The 15,926-nt window shown below is 46.9% G+C and overlaps 1 protein-coding gene and 1 long non-coding RNA gene across 7 annotated transcripts in view; one reads left to right on the top strand and one right to left on the bottom strand.

Moving 5' to 3' along the window:
- Positions 1–137: 137 nt before the first annotated feature.
- Positions 138–15,926, bottom strand: part of Cwo (transcription factor cwo) — a 68,906-nt gene continuing 53,117 nt past the window's right edge. For 3 of the 6 annotated variants that reach the window (XM_076806828.1, XM_076806827.1, XM_076806830.1), the window contains 3 exons: positions 2,838–3,021; positions 2,487–2,723; positions 138–1,875 (listed from right to left, as the gene is read on the bottom strand). In XM_076806828.1, the coding sequence (XP_076662943.1) occupies positions 1,298–1,875; positions 2,487–2,723; positions 2,838–3,021 (999 nt within the window). In that variant the 3' untranslated portion in view covers positions 138–1,297. Of the gene's footprint in view, positions 1,876–2,486; positions 2,724–2,837; positions 3,022–3,209; positions 3,271–3,504; positions 3,833–3,878; positions 4,550–15,926 lie in introns of those variants that run through there. The other 3 variants (XM_076806832.1, XM_076806829.1, XM_076806833.1) reach the window with 3 other exon arrangements.
- LOC143366077 (uncharacterized) lies at positions 6,430–8,557 on the top strand. Its single transcript, XR_013084657.1, has 3 exons — positions 6,430–6,706; positions 6,811–7,023; positions 7,221–8,557. It is a non-coding gene; the product is annotated as an uncharacterized LOC143366077 (long non-coding RNA).

Below are 15,926 nucleotides of genomic sequence, written 5' to 3'. Positions count from 1 at the left end.
GTTTGACCTCGGTGATCCGGTACATTCTGCGCGGGCACAGCCGTTCGGGTACAACAGTGGAGGCTGGCGAAAGTCCATGAAATAACGGTGAAAGGCAGGGAAGCGTGGAAGCAAGGGTAGCTAGGCAGACGCGGCGGTTATGGTAAATATAATTTATTCCGCATAAAATTCTTCGTTAACGTTACGACTAAACGTGGTATGTACAAACATACATATGTATATATATATATATATGTATATACATATATATATTTAATGCAATGATCTTACAAGGATTTAGTGTAATGCAGGTCTTGGTCAGTCTTTAATTGCCGAGGCCCGTTCTGCCGGGGCGTCGGGCAGACTTCGATCCCTCTTGTTGCGATCGAAACGTGACACAATAATTTCTCGCAGAAACTAAAAACACTTTCATCGTACATACGGGTATGATCACATAAATGGAATTCGTAAATGAAAATCTGTAGGCACTTCTGGTCAGCTAGCTTGCGCTTCGAAAAAGAAACAGAACGATTTCGCCGGCCCATCGAACGTGGCTGCGCGCGATTACTGTTCACGCTGCAGAGACTCCAAGTTGCATGCTCGTTGGGTGGGTAGGGGATGGAAAGGGGGTTCGGGAAGCTTAATACTAATTGGCAAACGTCGGTGACGGAGCCTGGGTCTCTGACGACACGTTTATCGAGCCGAGGAGAGAAGAGGGCGAAGAAGCGAGGAGGGACAGACGGGATAGAGAAGAATGCGAGCCACAGCGGATGAGGAAGAAAATTGGGGGGAAGTAGGATTCGACTGCGACGATATTGACGAAAGAAAAGGCACACCGAAGCTAAAGCAACCCGGGCCATCGCGCCCTAATACTCTCTATCTCTACCTGCGACGTCTACGTCGCTGGTTCTCGCGAACCTCGTAAATGCTAAGACAACCCACAGCCTCGGTATAATATACAAAAACTATCCTCGACACCTTCTTCGTGAAACACAGTACGGTACGGTACAGCGTCCGTCGGATTCTTACAGCTAAAGAACCAGAAAGAAAACGGATTCCCCCGTCCCCTCGCGGCGGGGCGCCACGAGGCGCGCCGGCCCGCGAAGTTGAATTTAACCTTCTGACAAATACTTCGTCCAATTTTATCTTGGGGCCCGACGACAGAGTTCCATTGTCGCCCGACATACAGCTCCAACAGCAGCGTTCGTGGCTTCTTTTAAACGCATGAACACACCCTATATACGCGTGTCGTCGAGCGGCGCGACCGAGATAGTATCATGGGACCACATTCACGGAGTCCCCCCTCGTCGTTTAACATTTATGTCTGCTGCTGATGAGGGGGGCTATGGTGGTCCGACCACGCTGGCGGAGTCGAGTGGTTGAAGTTCACCGATATCGTCACCGGATGGAGGACCGTGTCCGGCCCAGTGTCCGGGATGAAGCTCAGGTGAGGGCTCAGCACGGACGCTTCGACGGTCAGCGGGACGTAGAAGGCGCCACCGTCGTGCAGGGCGAAGATTGGCACTCCGTGAGAGGAAGATGGCCTCTCGGTACTGGTCGCTGGCGGCGGGCTGGACTTTATCCTCTCGGCGGAGAACCTTTGCTTGATGGAGCTCTTGAACTTGTAATTGGAAGGCTTGCAGCTGGCGTTCGGCGGCGTGCTATGCGAATGGTTGCTGTGATTACTGTCGTCGCTCACGATCACCGGCGGCGGTATGATACTGGAGCGTAGAGGGCGCTCTGGGTCACCGAACGAGCTCACGCCAGAACTCGAGCCGTGGTCCGAATGGCCGTTGGGCTGGCACAGCGTGGGAATGCTGGTGTGAGCGTAGCTGGTGTCGTTTGCGGTGCCATTTGACGTGGGCATCTCGGGATGGGGGAAGCCTAGCCGGTCGCCTGGAGATATATGCGTATTTTTTGAGAACGTGAGGTTTTGTGAGCTTTCTGCAGGCTTAACTGATCGGTCAAAGCCTTTTGTCGACTGTGGGTTACGTCGTAAAGTACCCCCTGCTTTTCAGAGCTAACTACCGCCAAATGGGGTAACTTTCACCACAAAACTAAATTTTAAAACAAATTCCTCTAGCATCTATTGTAGAACAGGTATTATATGTTCTCAGACAAAGTGCCTTGGATAGCTTCCATTGGCTACTTCAGGATGCATTTTTTCTGAGAATAATACCTTTTGTTTTAAAATCTAAGTTTGTGGTCAAAGTTACCCTATTTGGCGGCACGTGTCCTGGCTTTCAGTGGACGTTATTGAACATCTACGAGTGTCTGTCATTACAAATACAGTCGATATCTATTCCCTGGATGCTAAGTTTCAGCCAAGCTAGAGAACCTTCGCTTACTGTTACTTCGTAGCAGGCAGTGAATAAACTAGGATATCATAAGAAATACAAATAGCAGTCGAGTGATGTGTAGACGTTCTCCCTGTACCCGAATGGCCCCGATCAGCTAATCAAGCCAAAAGTGGTAATCTCCTCGGTTTCATCGTGTCGATTACTTACTGGTAGCCAGGATCTTGTCGCAGTGCTGCTGCAGATGGTTGATCAGCTGGACGCAGAGAGAGTCCCTGGCGAAGAAGCCTTCCACCTCCACCAGAAAGTGCATAGTCTCGCTGAGGCACTCTTGGAAACCGAGCCTGTAGTGCTCTGCCGCGGTGGACGCCACTGTGGAGTGCGAGACGCTGTCCACGCTGTCCTCGGGGTGCGTGTGCGCGGACGTCACCGCAGGGTGCTTGGTTTCTGAAGCAGGCACGAGCGACGAATTTTGTAAAATTATTGAAATCGTTTGAAGCCGGTAGGGCGAATGAAGGCAGGCGATAACCAGACTATTCTCCACATTGTTCTGATCAGTACCTTGGCGAAGACCTTGAAGGTGCTTCATGTGGCGGATGGCCATTTCGATGATCTCCGTCTTTTCCACCCTTCCTCTGCCCTTTTTCAAGTACTCAGCAGGTATCAGCCTGCTGAGATCGGCCAGGCAGTTGTTCATGCGATCTCTCCTGCGTTTCTCGATGATCCTGTGAGACATCGGATCTTGCTGTAACAGAGGAACGAGATACTACGTTAAATAATAACTTTGGAACAGATTTTTACGAATAAAGCAAGTAGCGATTTAATTCAGCGAGGGGGTGAATGAAATGGAGCACTCCAATACGGTGTTTTAATTCACGATTCGTATAAATCGTATAGGTTCGACTCTTCGCAATATTAAAAATGCTATCCTACCAAATATTATTTTGAATGTGGATAGTCCTAGGGTCGCCACCTTTCAGCAACTTAGGCTTTCCTAAAAATAGATCTAGTAGAAGTTCCCAAATACATATAATTAGTACGAAACAATTTGCAAACATTTCTACGTTCGAATTTAAAAACCTCCGCGTCTCGATATTTCCTACATCCTTCGGTGAAGAAAACTGCGAAGGTGGTACGTATTCCTACCCACTTCTACTACCACTCCAACAAAATATTCCGCCATATACTTAAACGTGTCACCGGTTTATTAATACCGCCGTATCATTACCTCACGAAATTATCAATCAGTTACCAAGTATTAATTCTTATCACCACTGCATCGGTATCGCGGGAGTGTCACACGCGCGCGTCTCCTCAGGGGATTCCCTCACGGTTGTAGCGAACCGATATCGGTCGCTTCGCATAGACACCGTATGGTGCGCGACCGAATTACATCCACACAGACAAGTCCTCAAAAAAATCCACTTGCATTCTCGACGCCGAGATTCCCTTCGATCACTAACCACCCCCTGAGGAACACTCCATATCGAAGCAACTGAAGAAAACCGAACAACCCCGTCGACTACTACAGCCCACTTTCCACAAGTACCGCCAAAACGAATTAATACCACAAGCTTGCAACACCAAGGGAAAAAGTATCACCTCTTTATTCAAACAGCGCCTCTTCCTCAGTGGCGGCGAGTGCACAGCCGCATCGACGTGGCTATTCGTAGGATAGTACTGCATATTCAAAATATTATCCATACTATGTGTCACCATTGTGCTTCGAAGCAACCGGGAAACACACGAGAAACGAAAAACGATTCCTCCAACAAGTACGTGTATCGGCACTCAACGTTGCTGCCGGATCCCGCCTATATCGTCCCCTTTCGGCGGTTCCTCCTCCAAGCTTTGTGCTTATGTACGAACACACCGCACGACAAAGGAGTATTTTATCGTACGTGCACAGTCCCTTCGATCGTGTACGAATCTATTCGACGAGACAGCGGCTGGATCTATCGTCCACGCTGTTTTTTTTCTCAGACCGCGCGGAAATGCTCTCGCCGCGGTACGAACGACTCTCGAGGATATTGGCGGACGCGAGACTGCACGATGCTCGACGGTAGCACGCGTGGAACGTCGATGCTCGTAATACCGTGCGCGCTGCGATATGGCACAGCGAAGACTGAGATCCACGGCTGGCGGCGCTTACGTTCCTTTAACGAAGGAGGGAGATGTCGCTCGCCGATGACGACGCCGCCGCTATCACGTGTTGTAAACGCGACGCATTACGCCCAACACGTGAGGAAACACGTTTCACCGAACGAGTCTATTCGGGAATATTATCTGCTGCGCCGCTTTTCCTCGCTGCCCCCACGAGGCCCCGGGCATCCGTCGTCCCCCGCCGGAGAGGGGGGAGAAAAAATTCGGACGGCCACGGGGAGCACGTTTTTTTGTCCGTGGCCGGGAGCACGCACGCACTGCCTTGAACCAGATACTCGTATTCAAGAGAGCGCGATTGCCGTACGCACGTGACGCGACGCGCTGGCGTTCGTGCGAAAAATCGCTTCTCCGGTTGACGGGCGGGGATCGAGGATGGAGTAGGGCCAACTGTCTGCGGAATGGTACTTTGTCGCAACCAGCTGTGTTTGCGGCGGGGATCGTTTCAATTGCCGTGTAGGAGCTTGAGGTGAGGGCCATCTCAGCGCGTAGTTTCAGAATTTTATTCGGGGTGACGTTGAATAAATACCGCCAGCAAAAGGATTCAAGAACTTTGTTGTTCTCTTCGAGCAACCAAGCCGGGCAACTCGCATTCACCTCCCCGGAGAGCAAAAGCCTCGTAATGCGGTGATCCACGATCCCTTCTAGCCCTAGTCACTATCCCACTGTTTTACGGCTGCCGATTTCGTCGTTGCTCGACTCTTCGCTCGCAAGCACCTAAGGCTGCTCGTCGAGGTTAGACCTGCCTGAGTTAGAGGATGTCTAATTAAATACTTTTCGTGAGTTATTTCGTTGATAAAGTTGTTTATAAAGCACCGCCCGTGCGAGTTCCCTGCGTTGGGGAGAATCTGTCTGGGCGAAAGTGGAATAAGTGAGCACGTTCTGGTGTGATCAGCCGGGAGCGACGATTACGCGCGTGAAATTCGAGCAACAAAGTGTGGTCGCGAGACCCGCGATAGCGGGGCAGATTTCGATTCCTCATCTCTAATTATACATCGAATTTGTTGTTTCTTTCGTGCCTACCAGCTTTTTGTTCCGCGCAGCTGAGAGAACTGGGGCAGATCCTTATCAGATTAGACGCTCATTACAGTGTCGAACCCTTATCTTCCTGTGCATTCCAACATACAACGCCGATCAGAAGAAACTTTCCAAAGTGTGCGACAACAACACTCTAATCTGACAAGAAGGAATCATGTATCTTCACCTGTGCCGAATACCTGTAGTAAGGGGATTCCCCAGAACAGGCCAGTGATACCAACGCGATGAGTCCGATCCTACAGTAACGAATTATGTGCTCACGTAGGTTTATAAAGACACCGGCGCAGGGGCGGATTAAGATCACTAGAGGCCCCAAGCACTTAAAAGATTTTGAGGCCCCTTTACACAGGGTGACCACTTCAACGCAATGTACGATTCCGTAAGCAATCCTGATAATTTGACAGAAAAGTGCTTGTATCAAAAGTTAGATTTCGAAATTCATGAAATTTCTATGGTGCCCCACTTTCTTCTGATCCTCCAGGTGATTATTTTGCTTCCTGGTTAATCCAGCACTGCATCGGGGTTGAAGCTTCCTTTAACCGTCGTTGTACGGTAAAGGTGCCAACGCGTTCACGCGTGTCGTCCAAAACTTGAAGCTGATCGTGGATTCTTAAGTGGAGAAGTGCTTTCGCACTTGAGGCGAGCGACGAAGGGGTCCCCGGCGGCACGCAAGCAGCGGAGCCAGTAATCAGAACTGCTCGTTGACCTCTCGATATCGATGTTTCTACATGTCCGACGTGACGCTAGCGAGCAGAGGGCGTGCAGCAATCCGGGAAAGGAGCTGGCTCGTGAAAAAAAATCGCGAGAGAACCGCTTTAACGGGGTCGAGTTATCGCCGTTCTGGATATAACCAGATCTCCGTAGCTGACATCGAAGCTTCTGTTATGACCAGGGTTTATCGGCAAACGGTTGACCGCGGTGGCCCCTCGCGGTGTTTTTCATACGATAACTGGGAATCACCGGATTCAACAGCTTCCCGGCCGGCAATAACAAACCGAGAAGCTGGAGTTCGCGCGTCAAGGCGCGTCGACGTTCGCGACTGCGGGGCTGGCGAAAAGAAACCTTCGCGCCGCTCCTTATCTGCGAGCGAGCGATCGCTCGCTAGAGCGCCGAGATATAGCCACTGAAAACCGGGGCGTACTCCAGTGGTGTGTGATGGGTAGCGTTGAGGATACAGGCAGCCGAATGTGGCCTTTGCTACTTGTTACTGAGCTGTGCTTATTTGACGTCAGGTATATACAATTCTTTTTACCAAACATCAGACGTACTTTTTATACCCTTCATGTTTGAATTATGTGTTATGTTATGTTTTATTGTTTTCCTGTGTTTTAAGTAGGATTGTTTCTTCAAGCTTACTTTTGCTTATATTGCACAACGAACTATAGTACCACTTTTTTTCTCTCTCCTTTCTCCTTTGGATCCCAGCAGCAACAGCGCACCTGGAGAAATGTGGTCTGGTCTCCCATCTTTCCCCAGTACACCGCCCCGTGATGCTTAACTTCGGTGATCTAACGAGAACCGGTGTTTTCCACCACGGCTACGGCCGCTGGTACGTTTGAATCTCTTTCATATAATGTGAAATTATTTAAGGGTACTAGGCAGTCGTTCGTGTCTGAAATTAAGCATTTCTGTTTCAATTAATTACAATGAAACCAATTGAAACTGGGACTTGTTCTTTAGCATGAAGTTTATTAACATCATAAGCTTTAAAAAACATGTTTGTTTAATAGAAAATATGCATTATAGGGTAAACCAACCAGTGAATGACCGAATTGTTGAATATATGGACGTTTGAGCTCCGAATGCCTCATAACTCTAGCTAGCACTTCAAACAACTAATATCCAAAAAAAATAGATTGAAGATGCCCCTGGGCGTTTCACTTGCCACCGAAATAATCGTGATCAGAGTTGTTAAAGACCCGAGCCCCTGCTGTTTTTAGGAACAGATTTTTGAATTTGTACTGACCGTTCCTTCAAGGGCCCAACCTCTTAGCCGTGCCATCATACCAGGGTCTTTAGTATCAAACACCCTCGGAACCTATTTTTGAAAGACACAAGAATAAATCTTAACCCTCGAAAGGAGATAGAACTACAGTAAAGCGTCGATTATCCGAACCTCGATTAACCGAACCGCCGATTATCCGAACCAGTGCTGTACCATCGCTATCTCCATCACTTCTTCGAACCAGTGTAGCGCTACCGATTGATTGATCGACTTTTGTGTAATATAAATTAACGCACTAGTACTCCTGCATTTTATAAATATTTTTACGTGTAATTCCTACAATTATGAACTGCGTAAAGCGCATGCATGCTTCATTCTCCGAACTGTCCGATTATCCGAACAATTCGAATTTCCGAACCACCTCGGTCCCGAGCAGTTCGCATAATTGACGCTCTACTGAAATTTGAAATTTAAAGGCTGAACACTAAAGTGACCAGAGGTCCCGCATTGCGCGGGACAGTCCCGCATTTGAGCCCTTTGTCCCGCATTAAAAAGTGTCCCGGATTGGACATGTAACCTTTTACATTTTTGCAGTAGCATAAAGTTACCGTTTCCTCTACTGTTTTTTGTTGCGAAAAAAGAAATATTTTTAATTTCGTTTCAATGCATCACTTTATAATCACAAGTATGTATATTTAAATATATTGTAAATGCTTTAATAAACTACGAAGAAGATCTCCTCACGAATCTGTTAACCCATTTTTGTTTGCTCGCTTGCTTGTCCCGCATTGGAACAGAAAATATCCGGTCACTTTACTCAACACTGATCAGACCAAAAGTAGTCCAACGAAGGCCTCCGTTCGGAGAAGACTGTCCAGCGTGGCGCGATTAAGCGGACCATAAATATCGGAAATAAGAGAAAAGGACACGCGCCTCGACGATTTTAAGATACCGCGTTGCGAAACGTGTTTCTCGCTTCACTCGCACCCGGAAACGCTTCCCACGAGCGGCTCGCGACACGGCGTAGAAAACACGAGCGGCCTTGGCGGGAAACGTACGCCGAGATAAGTCCCCTAAGTTAAAGTTTAATCAAAGCCCGCCGGGAGCGGGGAAAACGATCGCGGGGGATCTAAACAAGACGAGTTTAAGTGGGTGGTTCTAGCACTTATCGACCGTCAACGTTCAATTCCGTCGGCGACGAGCGACGACGGTGTGTAACCGTCGGGACGAGGACGATCGTCCATTGCGGGCACGCCTTACAGCGCGTAGTCATCATTAACGAGTGTCCCTTTTCGCAAAAGTCGTCTAATTCTAGACCGGCGGTCTATCCGATGTCCCTGCCCGGCGAATGATCACGTTGGCTGCGGAAGGTATGCTTGCGAGAAGGAACATGTGACCGCGACTGATTACGGATGGCGTACTGTGAATAAACACGTGCTGTTTTCACCAACCCTGGCGCAATTAAGCGTGCATTATTTCCGTCGCGCAGGGACACCAATCCCCCGTGGATAGAGAAATTTCGTGGCTATAATAATTGCTCCGGGATTAGATCCACGAGTGAAGAAAGCCGTGATTATTCTATCGCGGAGGTATCAATCAATGCGACCCTTCGTAGTCTTTGTCCCCGCCTCGGATTTCGCAACACACGGGATATATTATATAAACGAAGCGCGTTTGTAATCAGCGTAGAAATGAGCCTCTCTTTATCGCGCAGGTACACCTATGTCTATACGCAATGAGAACATTTACGCTAGAGATTGTAAGAGGTCTAATTACAGCAGCATTTAATCTGCCGCTTTCTAGAAATCGAAGCCCACTTGTAATTGATTATACTCGCGTATCGCAACTGAGACGCCATTACGCGGCGGACGATTGCAACTGCCAGCCACTGTTGAGCGATGGTCGAAAGTTTTAGAAATAACTAGCTTCCTGCTGGCGTTACTTATTAGCTCGGCGAATCGCGAAAAGTTCAGCGTCCGAAATTACCCCTGGACCGAGATTATTATTAAACTCTCTCCCGGTTTTATCGAGGCACGCGTGCGTCCAACGTCCAAAGAACCGCAGGGAAGTCTGTTGACGGTTGCGCGGAGCATCCTTCGCACTGTGGCTTAGTATCTCCGGCGATGCTGACGTCACGGCTACGCTGGCAAAAAGGGAGAAGGAATTGCGAAACGAGCACCACAACAACCCGCGAGGAGGCGCGATAACGTTGTATTAAAGTCCACAGCGATGGGCATTTATTTGCCAGAATCTGTTGCCCGGCGATCGCGCAGCCCGTAATACGATTAACCTCCGATCGGTTATCGAGAAAGCTCCGTTATCGACATTTCGCTTAATGGGAGCCGCCCGAAGTCCACCGACGATATCCCGTAAACGACGCACTTGCCTCCCATTCGCAGAAGCCTCTTAGCAATCGTTACGTCTACGTCAAGCCCTCGTGACGCTCCGCGGAGACCGTAATAAAACTCCGACGATACACGTGACAAGAGAAAACCAATTCCCCCTTTTCTGTCGCGATAAGGAATGGCGGCTGCGCGCAGGAGGGAGGAGGGGGTCATGGAAACCGATACGAAACGTTGCGAGTGGTCTACGATCCCGAAGCGCAGCGAGCGTGTCGGAGCGTTGGCGACGGAACGATTCGATGGGCAGACACAGAAATAGAATCGACGTTTGAACCATTAGCCCATTGAGAGACGGTGGACGTAGTAACGCGTTGCTTTGGATGAATAACACTTCGATTAACCGTCGCTGGACAGCCCGCTATCAGCGGTTCGTCAAGCAAGGCAGCCGGCTTCTTAGGTTATGTGCAACGATAAAGCTGTCGCGCGAGAAAGAGACCGTCAGCGTTATTTCCTATTCCGCTGAGCGCCGATACAGGATTCAGCCAGTCGATGACTAGATGGCATCACGTGCGGGGCGAATGAGCGACCGTGTGCAACGGCACGTGTTAGTGACGAAGCAGAGGTGGAGATAAAACGTATCGCTGCATAGGTTGAATCACGCGACCGACTGTGTCGAACGCGGTCAGAAAATGTTTCGGTTCTGGGAGTATCTTATGGTATGCCCGACCAGGGAGGTCTATGTTTAGCGCAGACGCGCGGAGTGCTGTGATGGGCGGCTTAAGTCTGCGGCGCACGCTTTTATGGTTCGGCTATAAGTGTTCTAGAGACAGGTTGCTAGCTCGAGGAATGATAGTTATTTGATATTCGTAACGACCTTGGTTTCCTTAAGCGAGCGCAAATAAAGGCTGAATATTGCGGATGGGAGATTGAGGTTGTGACTAGAAAATCTTGTACGATGGAGTTTCTATCTAAAGCGTGCTATTTCAGGGCAGATTATATGAAACTGAATCAACAGAAATTGGAAGGGATTCGATAATTTCTGTACAAATTTTTAGCAATTCTACGTCACTGTAGAGAATTGCCTACTACTTGAGATTATGCATCTAGTTTCTAACTAGGGATTGCAAACCGGTAAATCGGTAAATCGGTTTGAGGTTTTTTTTCACTGACAAAGTAGTAGATATCGACGTAATTATGCGCTATATATATATATATGCGCTACATTGCTATACATACAATTTTTACCGGTAATTCGCAAAATTTGTATTGGGAACTCGATAAATTACGTATTTCTCGATATTTACCGGTAAATCGATTTACCGGTAAATTATGTATTTCTCGATATTTACCGGTAAATTACGTATTTCTCGATATTTACCGGTAAATTATGTATTTCTCGATATTTACCGGTAAATTATGTATTTCTCGATATTTATCGGTAAATCGATTTACCGGTAAATTATGTATTTCTCGATATTTACCGGTAAATCGATTTACCGGTAAATTATATATTTCTCGATATTTACCGGTAGATCGCGAGAAATACGTAATTTATCGAATTACCGGTACAAATTTGGCGAATTACTGGTAAAAATAATATGTAGCGCATAATTCCGTCGATATCTACTACGTTATCAGTGAAAAAAGCTTCAAACCGAATTACCGGTTTACCGATTTGCAATCCCTATTTCTAACTCCTCGAAATTAGTATTTGAATCGTCAGTAATCACCGCCAACTTTTTTTTTTACAATTGACGACGAACCGAGCAGTTCTCCGACCCTGCGGGAATTAGAACGCAAGAAGAAACGCGCAGTTTCTGGAGGCGCCGCGAAGCGCCTTCGAAAGTCATCGTCTAAAGCTCTATCCTGTCCCAGAAAACTTCGAGAGGCTCGTGACTCGAATTATCTCGATTGCCCACGTGCAAATAGGGGAAACGGAGAAGCCAGGAATACTCGAGAAAAAGATAGGGAGCGCGCGCACGGCCGACCGAAGACGGACTTTTTCTACTTGGCCACATCGGCCGGACCTTAAGAGCTTATTCCACTCGCGTTGCGAATGAAAACGGGTCACACAGCTCTGTGTTTAAACACCCTTTATTCGCGAAGTAAGTGAATAATAATAACTAAATAAATTAGCTACGAAAGGACAAAAATTAAGGCACCACCGTCAAAATCATTTAAATCAAAGTATTAACAAATATATTTTTACTAGCTTTACTACTCCGCTTCGCCCCAAATTTACATTCTAATTTTATACAATTTTTTTTTTCTTTTTAATTTTTTTGTGAAAATAGTTACATTCATCTGGATTAGCTAGGCATAATAAGCTGGAACAGATTTCGTGATACTAGAGTTTACTGTTCAAAGTTGTTAGTCGACAGACAAACACATAAATACTTTCTGCTTTATATATTAAGTTAATCAGTGATTAGAAAATCCTCATCCCACTGGTGTCGCAAATTTTGGAGACCTTTTGCGCTCAAGACTGCTTTTCAATCGTATTGAAACCAATAGTTAAAGGATAATGACGTCAAAGTGACGGATAGTAATAATACTCTGTGAATTGTACTCTCAGACAGTTTAACAGTTAAATACCAATACAGAGACTCGTATTCGACATCGTTAATATTATCAATTGGCTGCTTGCTGTATAATTGCGATTTATGCAAATAACTCGCGATATAGTGTCCAAGGTAAATGAATTTGACGTGGAACACGGATTCCCCGCTTAAGTACACCGGCCATTGAGATTCCTGCGTGCAGAGCCCAGCCAGGGGCTTTAAATCACCGATCGTTAAAGGTTGATCGTAAATTTGCCGCGCGTTGCGAGTCGTCATTGGCCCGTGGTAAACATCCGATGACGTAGAAGCTGTATCGAGGCCCTGACTCACTGGCGGAGCCATGACCGAGAATCAGAGTCAGGTATTTCCCGGCGTGAATCGCCGGGGTGGCGCGAAAATCGTACTCGTGCCGACGGGCACGTACTCTCGCGACAACTCGTTTCAAGCAGAACAGGAGAAGTAAAAGGAAAGGGATCGCACCGCGAGGATATTCCTCAAGAGTTCAGTGGACAGCTCCTCGCGTTCGTCGAGGTGGTGTGAAAATTACGACCACTCTGCGAATCACGTGCTCCTTCTTGCGAAGCCGAGATTCTTCACTGGGAGACTTCGGACTGCAACTTCTACCGAGGACTTTCGTTATTCGTCCCTGATTTCTCTGCCTAAACATATCGATCTAGGGCGAAATGCCTTTCGAATGCGACAAGGAGAGTATTTTAGGTGTCCGCCTCCGATCATTTTGATTTTCGGATATGTTATAGAGGACCGAAAAATAAGAAATACGTGTTTTTTTATTTTTCCCCCTTTTCATATTTGGGGGGTGAAAACTGCGTTCAAAGTTAGGGTTGAAAAATCATTTTTGAAAAAAAGTTTCCAGACAAAATTTATTTCTTTTAATTTAGGACTATCGTTTGGTAACTTGCAGTTTTTACTGCTCGCAAATTATAATAGAAAATCGAAAGTAGCGGGTTTTCAGGGGCCTATTTCACCCCTTACACTGCGTTCCACATTAGAGCATACTCGTTTCGCGCAGGGATACACGTTGATTGGTAGTAAACCAGCAGGGAAAGTGCTACGACCAATCGCGAAAGTTCTACGACCAATCGCGTGTGTCAGATCCGTGGGAGCTGCGCAGATCGGTCGCAAATCGGTAGGGGGGCGTTGGTACACTCTTATATGGAACGCAGTGTAGAGTGAATTTGAGCGGCACAGTAATTGCGTAATGCATACCACATACCTATCCGCAAAGTTTCATAATTTTTTGAATTTATCACTTGGGAATCTTGCCTTGTAAGTTTGGAGAGCAGTTTATTAAATGCTCTGCGACGCACACTGCTTTACGAAATATGTGCGTAGCTACGAAGATATCATTTCACCAGCTGATAAGTGAACTGTCCTTAAAGTTTCGGCAAGACGATACTCTCCTTCCCTTTCTCTGTTTTTCACCATCTGGCGTTACATCTCGAACAATACGCGCGACCACCCGAGAGGCTACACAGAACACCGCACACCCGAGGCGTTTACGCAGGAACTGGAGGTGAACGATTTCGCGCGCGTGCGGTGTCACTTCCAGCGATGATCGATCGCCGACAGATTAATCGCGATTGTGCAACGCCTCGAATAGACCGCCGATTGTGTAACGAGTGATAAAGATCGGCGGATCCTCAGCCCCCGTCTTTAGCGACATCCTCAATTGGCAATCGAGGCGATTTCGGAGGTATACAGAGAAACTATTCAGCGGCGATCCGTAGAATCGAGTCAAGGACAGCCGGGAGCGTCGGTGTTTCGAGCTTTGACGCGGAGTAAATTATTTTTAAGCCGATGGCAGCGCGATTCGCGTCACGAAAATAAGCGTGAGCTTATGCTGCTAATCGGATCGACACTTTCGCAACGGGCTCGCGCCGTTTCGGCGAAAGGGCCCCGTCTCGCTTCTTCCCCAAAGCTCGCGGTCACCAATCCGCATGGATGAGGCGTTTAACCCTCTCGCAGTGCGATCAAATGATAAGGAGCTCTCTCTCTCTCGTACTACACTGCGAAAGGGTTGACATTCTGCGAATTAAATGTGACTTGCCGAGCAGTTGAAGTGTTTTAAAATTCGTTGTAGCTGCTTCATGAATTTATCACACTGAAATGAACGGTATCAAGTGGATAAGCCGCTTGAAAATTTCAACTTTCTTCTCTATATGAAGCAGATGTTCTTAGGAGTTTCAGAATTCATTATGGAGACTTTCTTATCTGAATTTAAATCACGTTTCAGGCGTTTCGAATTGAAGGGTTTCGATAGGGATGCTACACAGCAGACATAGTCTCTTTATACGTAACTAGCTTTACTACTCGGCTTCGCTCGAAACTTAGATTCTGAATTTATAAAAGAATATTTGTTTTTTAGTTTTGTTTGGTGAAAATACCGTTCGAAAGTTTTTAGGCGACAGACAAACATACGAAACACTTTCTGCTTTATAGTATAAGATTAGGCCCACTTTTGAACAATAAACCAAAGTACTTTTTAAACGATTTTATTCAGCTTCGATCCTCTGTTTGTTTCTTGTATGTTTGTTTAATGTACGTATGGTTCATACCTGCCAACTCAAATTTAACCCTCTTCCAACTATCCAATTGTCTTGAAACTTTGCAAGCGTGCGTAGTTCGGACGTCAATACAATATTTAAAAAGCAAAATTAACCCCGAGGGGTGCAAAAATTACCCAGCGTCATCGATAAATATAACCCATAATCACAGATCCGAACGACTTGAAATCAGCCACTCGCGTTCATTACGAAAACGACAAAAAGTCACTGCGTTCGGGATGCTAATCGCACCGCGATTATCGAAAATACATAACTTATTGAGAAATGATCCGTCGCGTATGTACGAATATTAAAACTAAAACTTCGCAGGCTTACTTTCGTAGTATATCACTATCGAAATTGTAGTACAAGAAAATAATTATTTTTTAGTTTTTAGTACGTGTTTAATAAAATCGTTTTTCTTCCGCAGCAGCTTCGCGGGTAATAAGGAAGACCTGCAGTAATCAGAATGATATGAAATCATTTCCCCCGCTGACGTAATTCCAAGATACCTTCACACCCACGGACTCTGAAAATAGGATATCGAAACGAATGGTAACAGGGTCGAATATCGACAGGAGCATTCTGACGTCCGTTTCCAAAGTGTTAACCAACGCTGAGGAAACGTGCACGGACCTTCTTATCTAAGAGCGCGAAGTACGGGAGGAGCTTTACGTAACGCAGTTTAGAGAGTTCCGTGGAGCAGCGTTGAAGATCGTCGAACCGAGCCGATCGTTTGAACGTCCGGGCGCGTCGAAGAATTGGAAAGTGGTGCTGGCGAAAATTAAGGGGTCACTGAATCCCGCCGGTGTTCTTGAAATTCTAATATAAATCACGAATTAACATAAACGCCTATCGATGAAAGCAAGCCACTTGTGATTCCGAAGTTTCGCGTCGCCTGGGCGGGATAGAGAAAACTGGGAATGCGTAAAAATCGAAAGCGATCCTCCTCGCTGCAATCGATCGATTCGATGGGTTTGATGGGCGCTGGAGGAAGGCGACCATTTCCAATCTGGACCACCGTAATCCGCCGTTCGATT

Source organism: Andrena cerasifolii, chromosome 2 (genome assembly GCF_050908995.1).
Source record: "Andrena cerasifolii isolate SP2316 chromosome 2, iyAndCera1_principal, whole genome shotgun sequence".
NCBI lineage: Eukaryota > Metazoa > Arthropoda > Insecta > Hymenoptera > Andrenidae > Andrena > Andrena cerasifolii.
The sequence above is the reverse complement of the archived record's forward strand: the minus strand, read 5'-3'. Positions and strand labels throughout refer to the sequence as shown.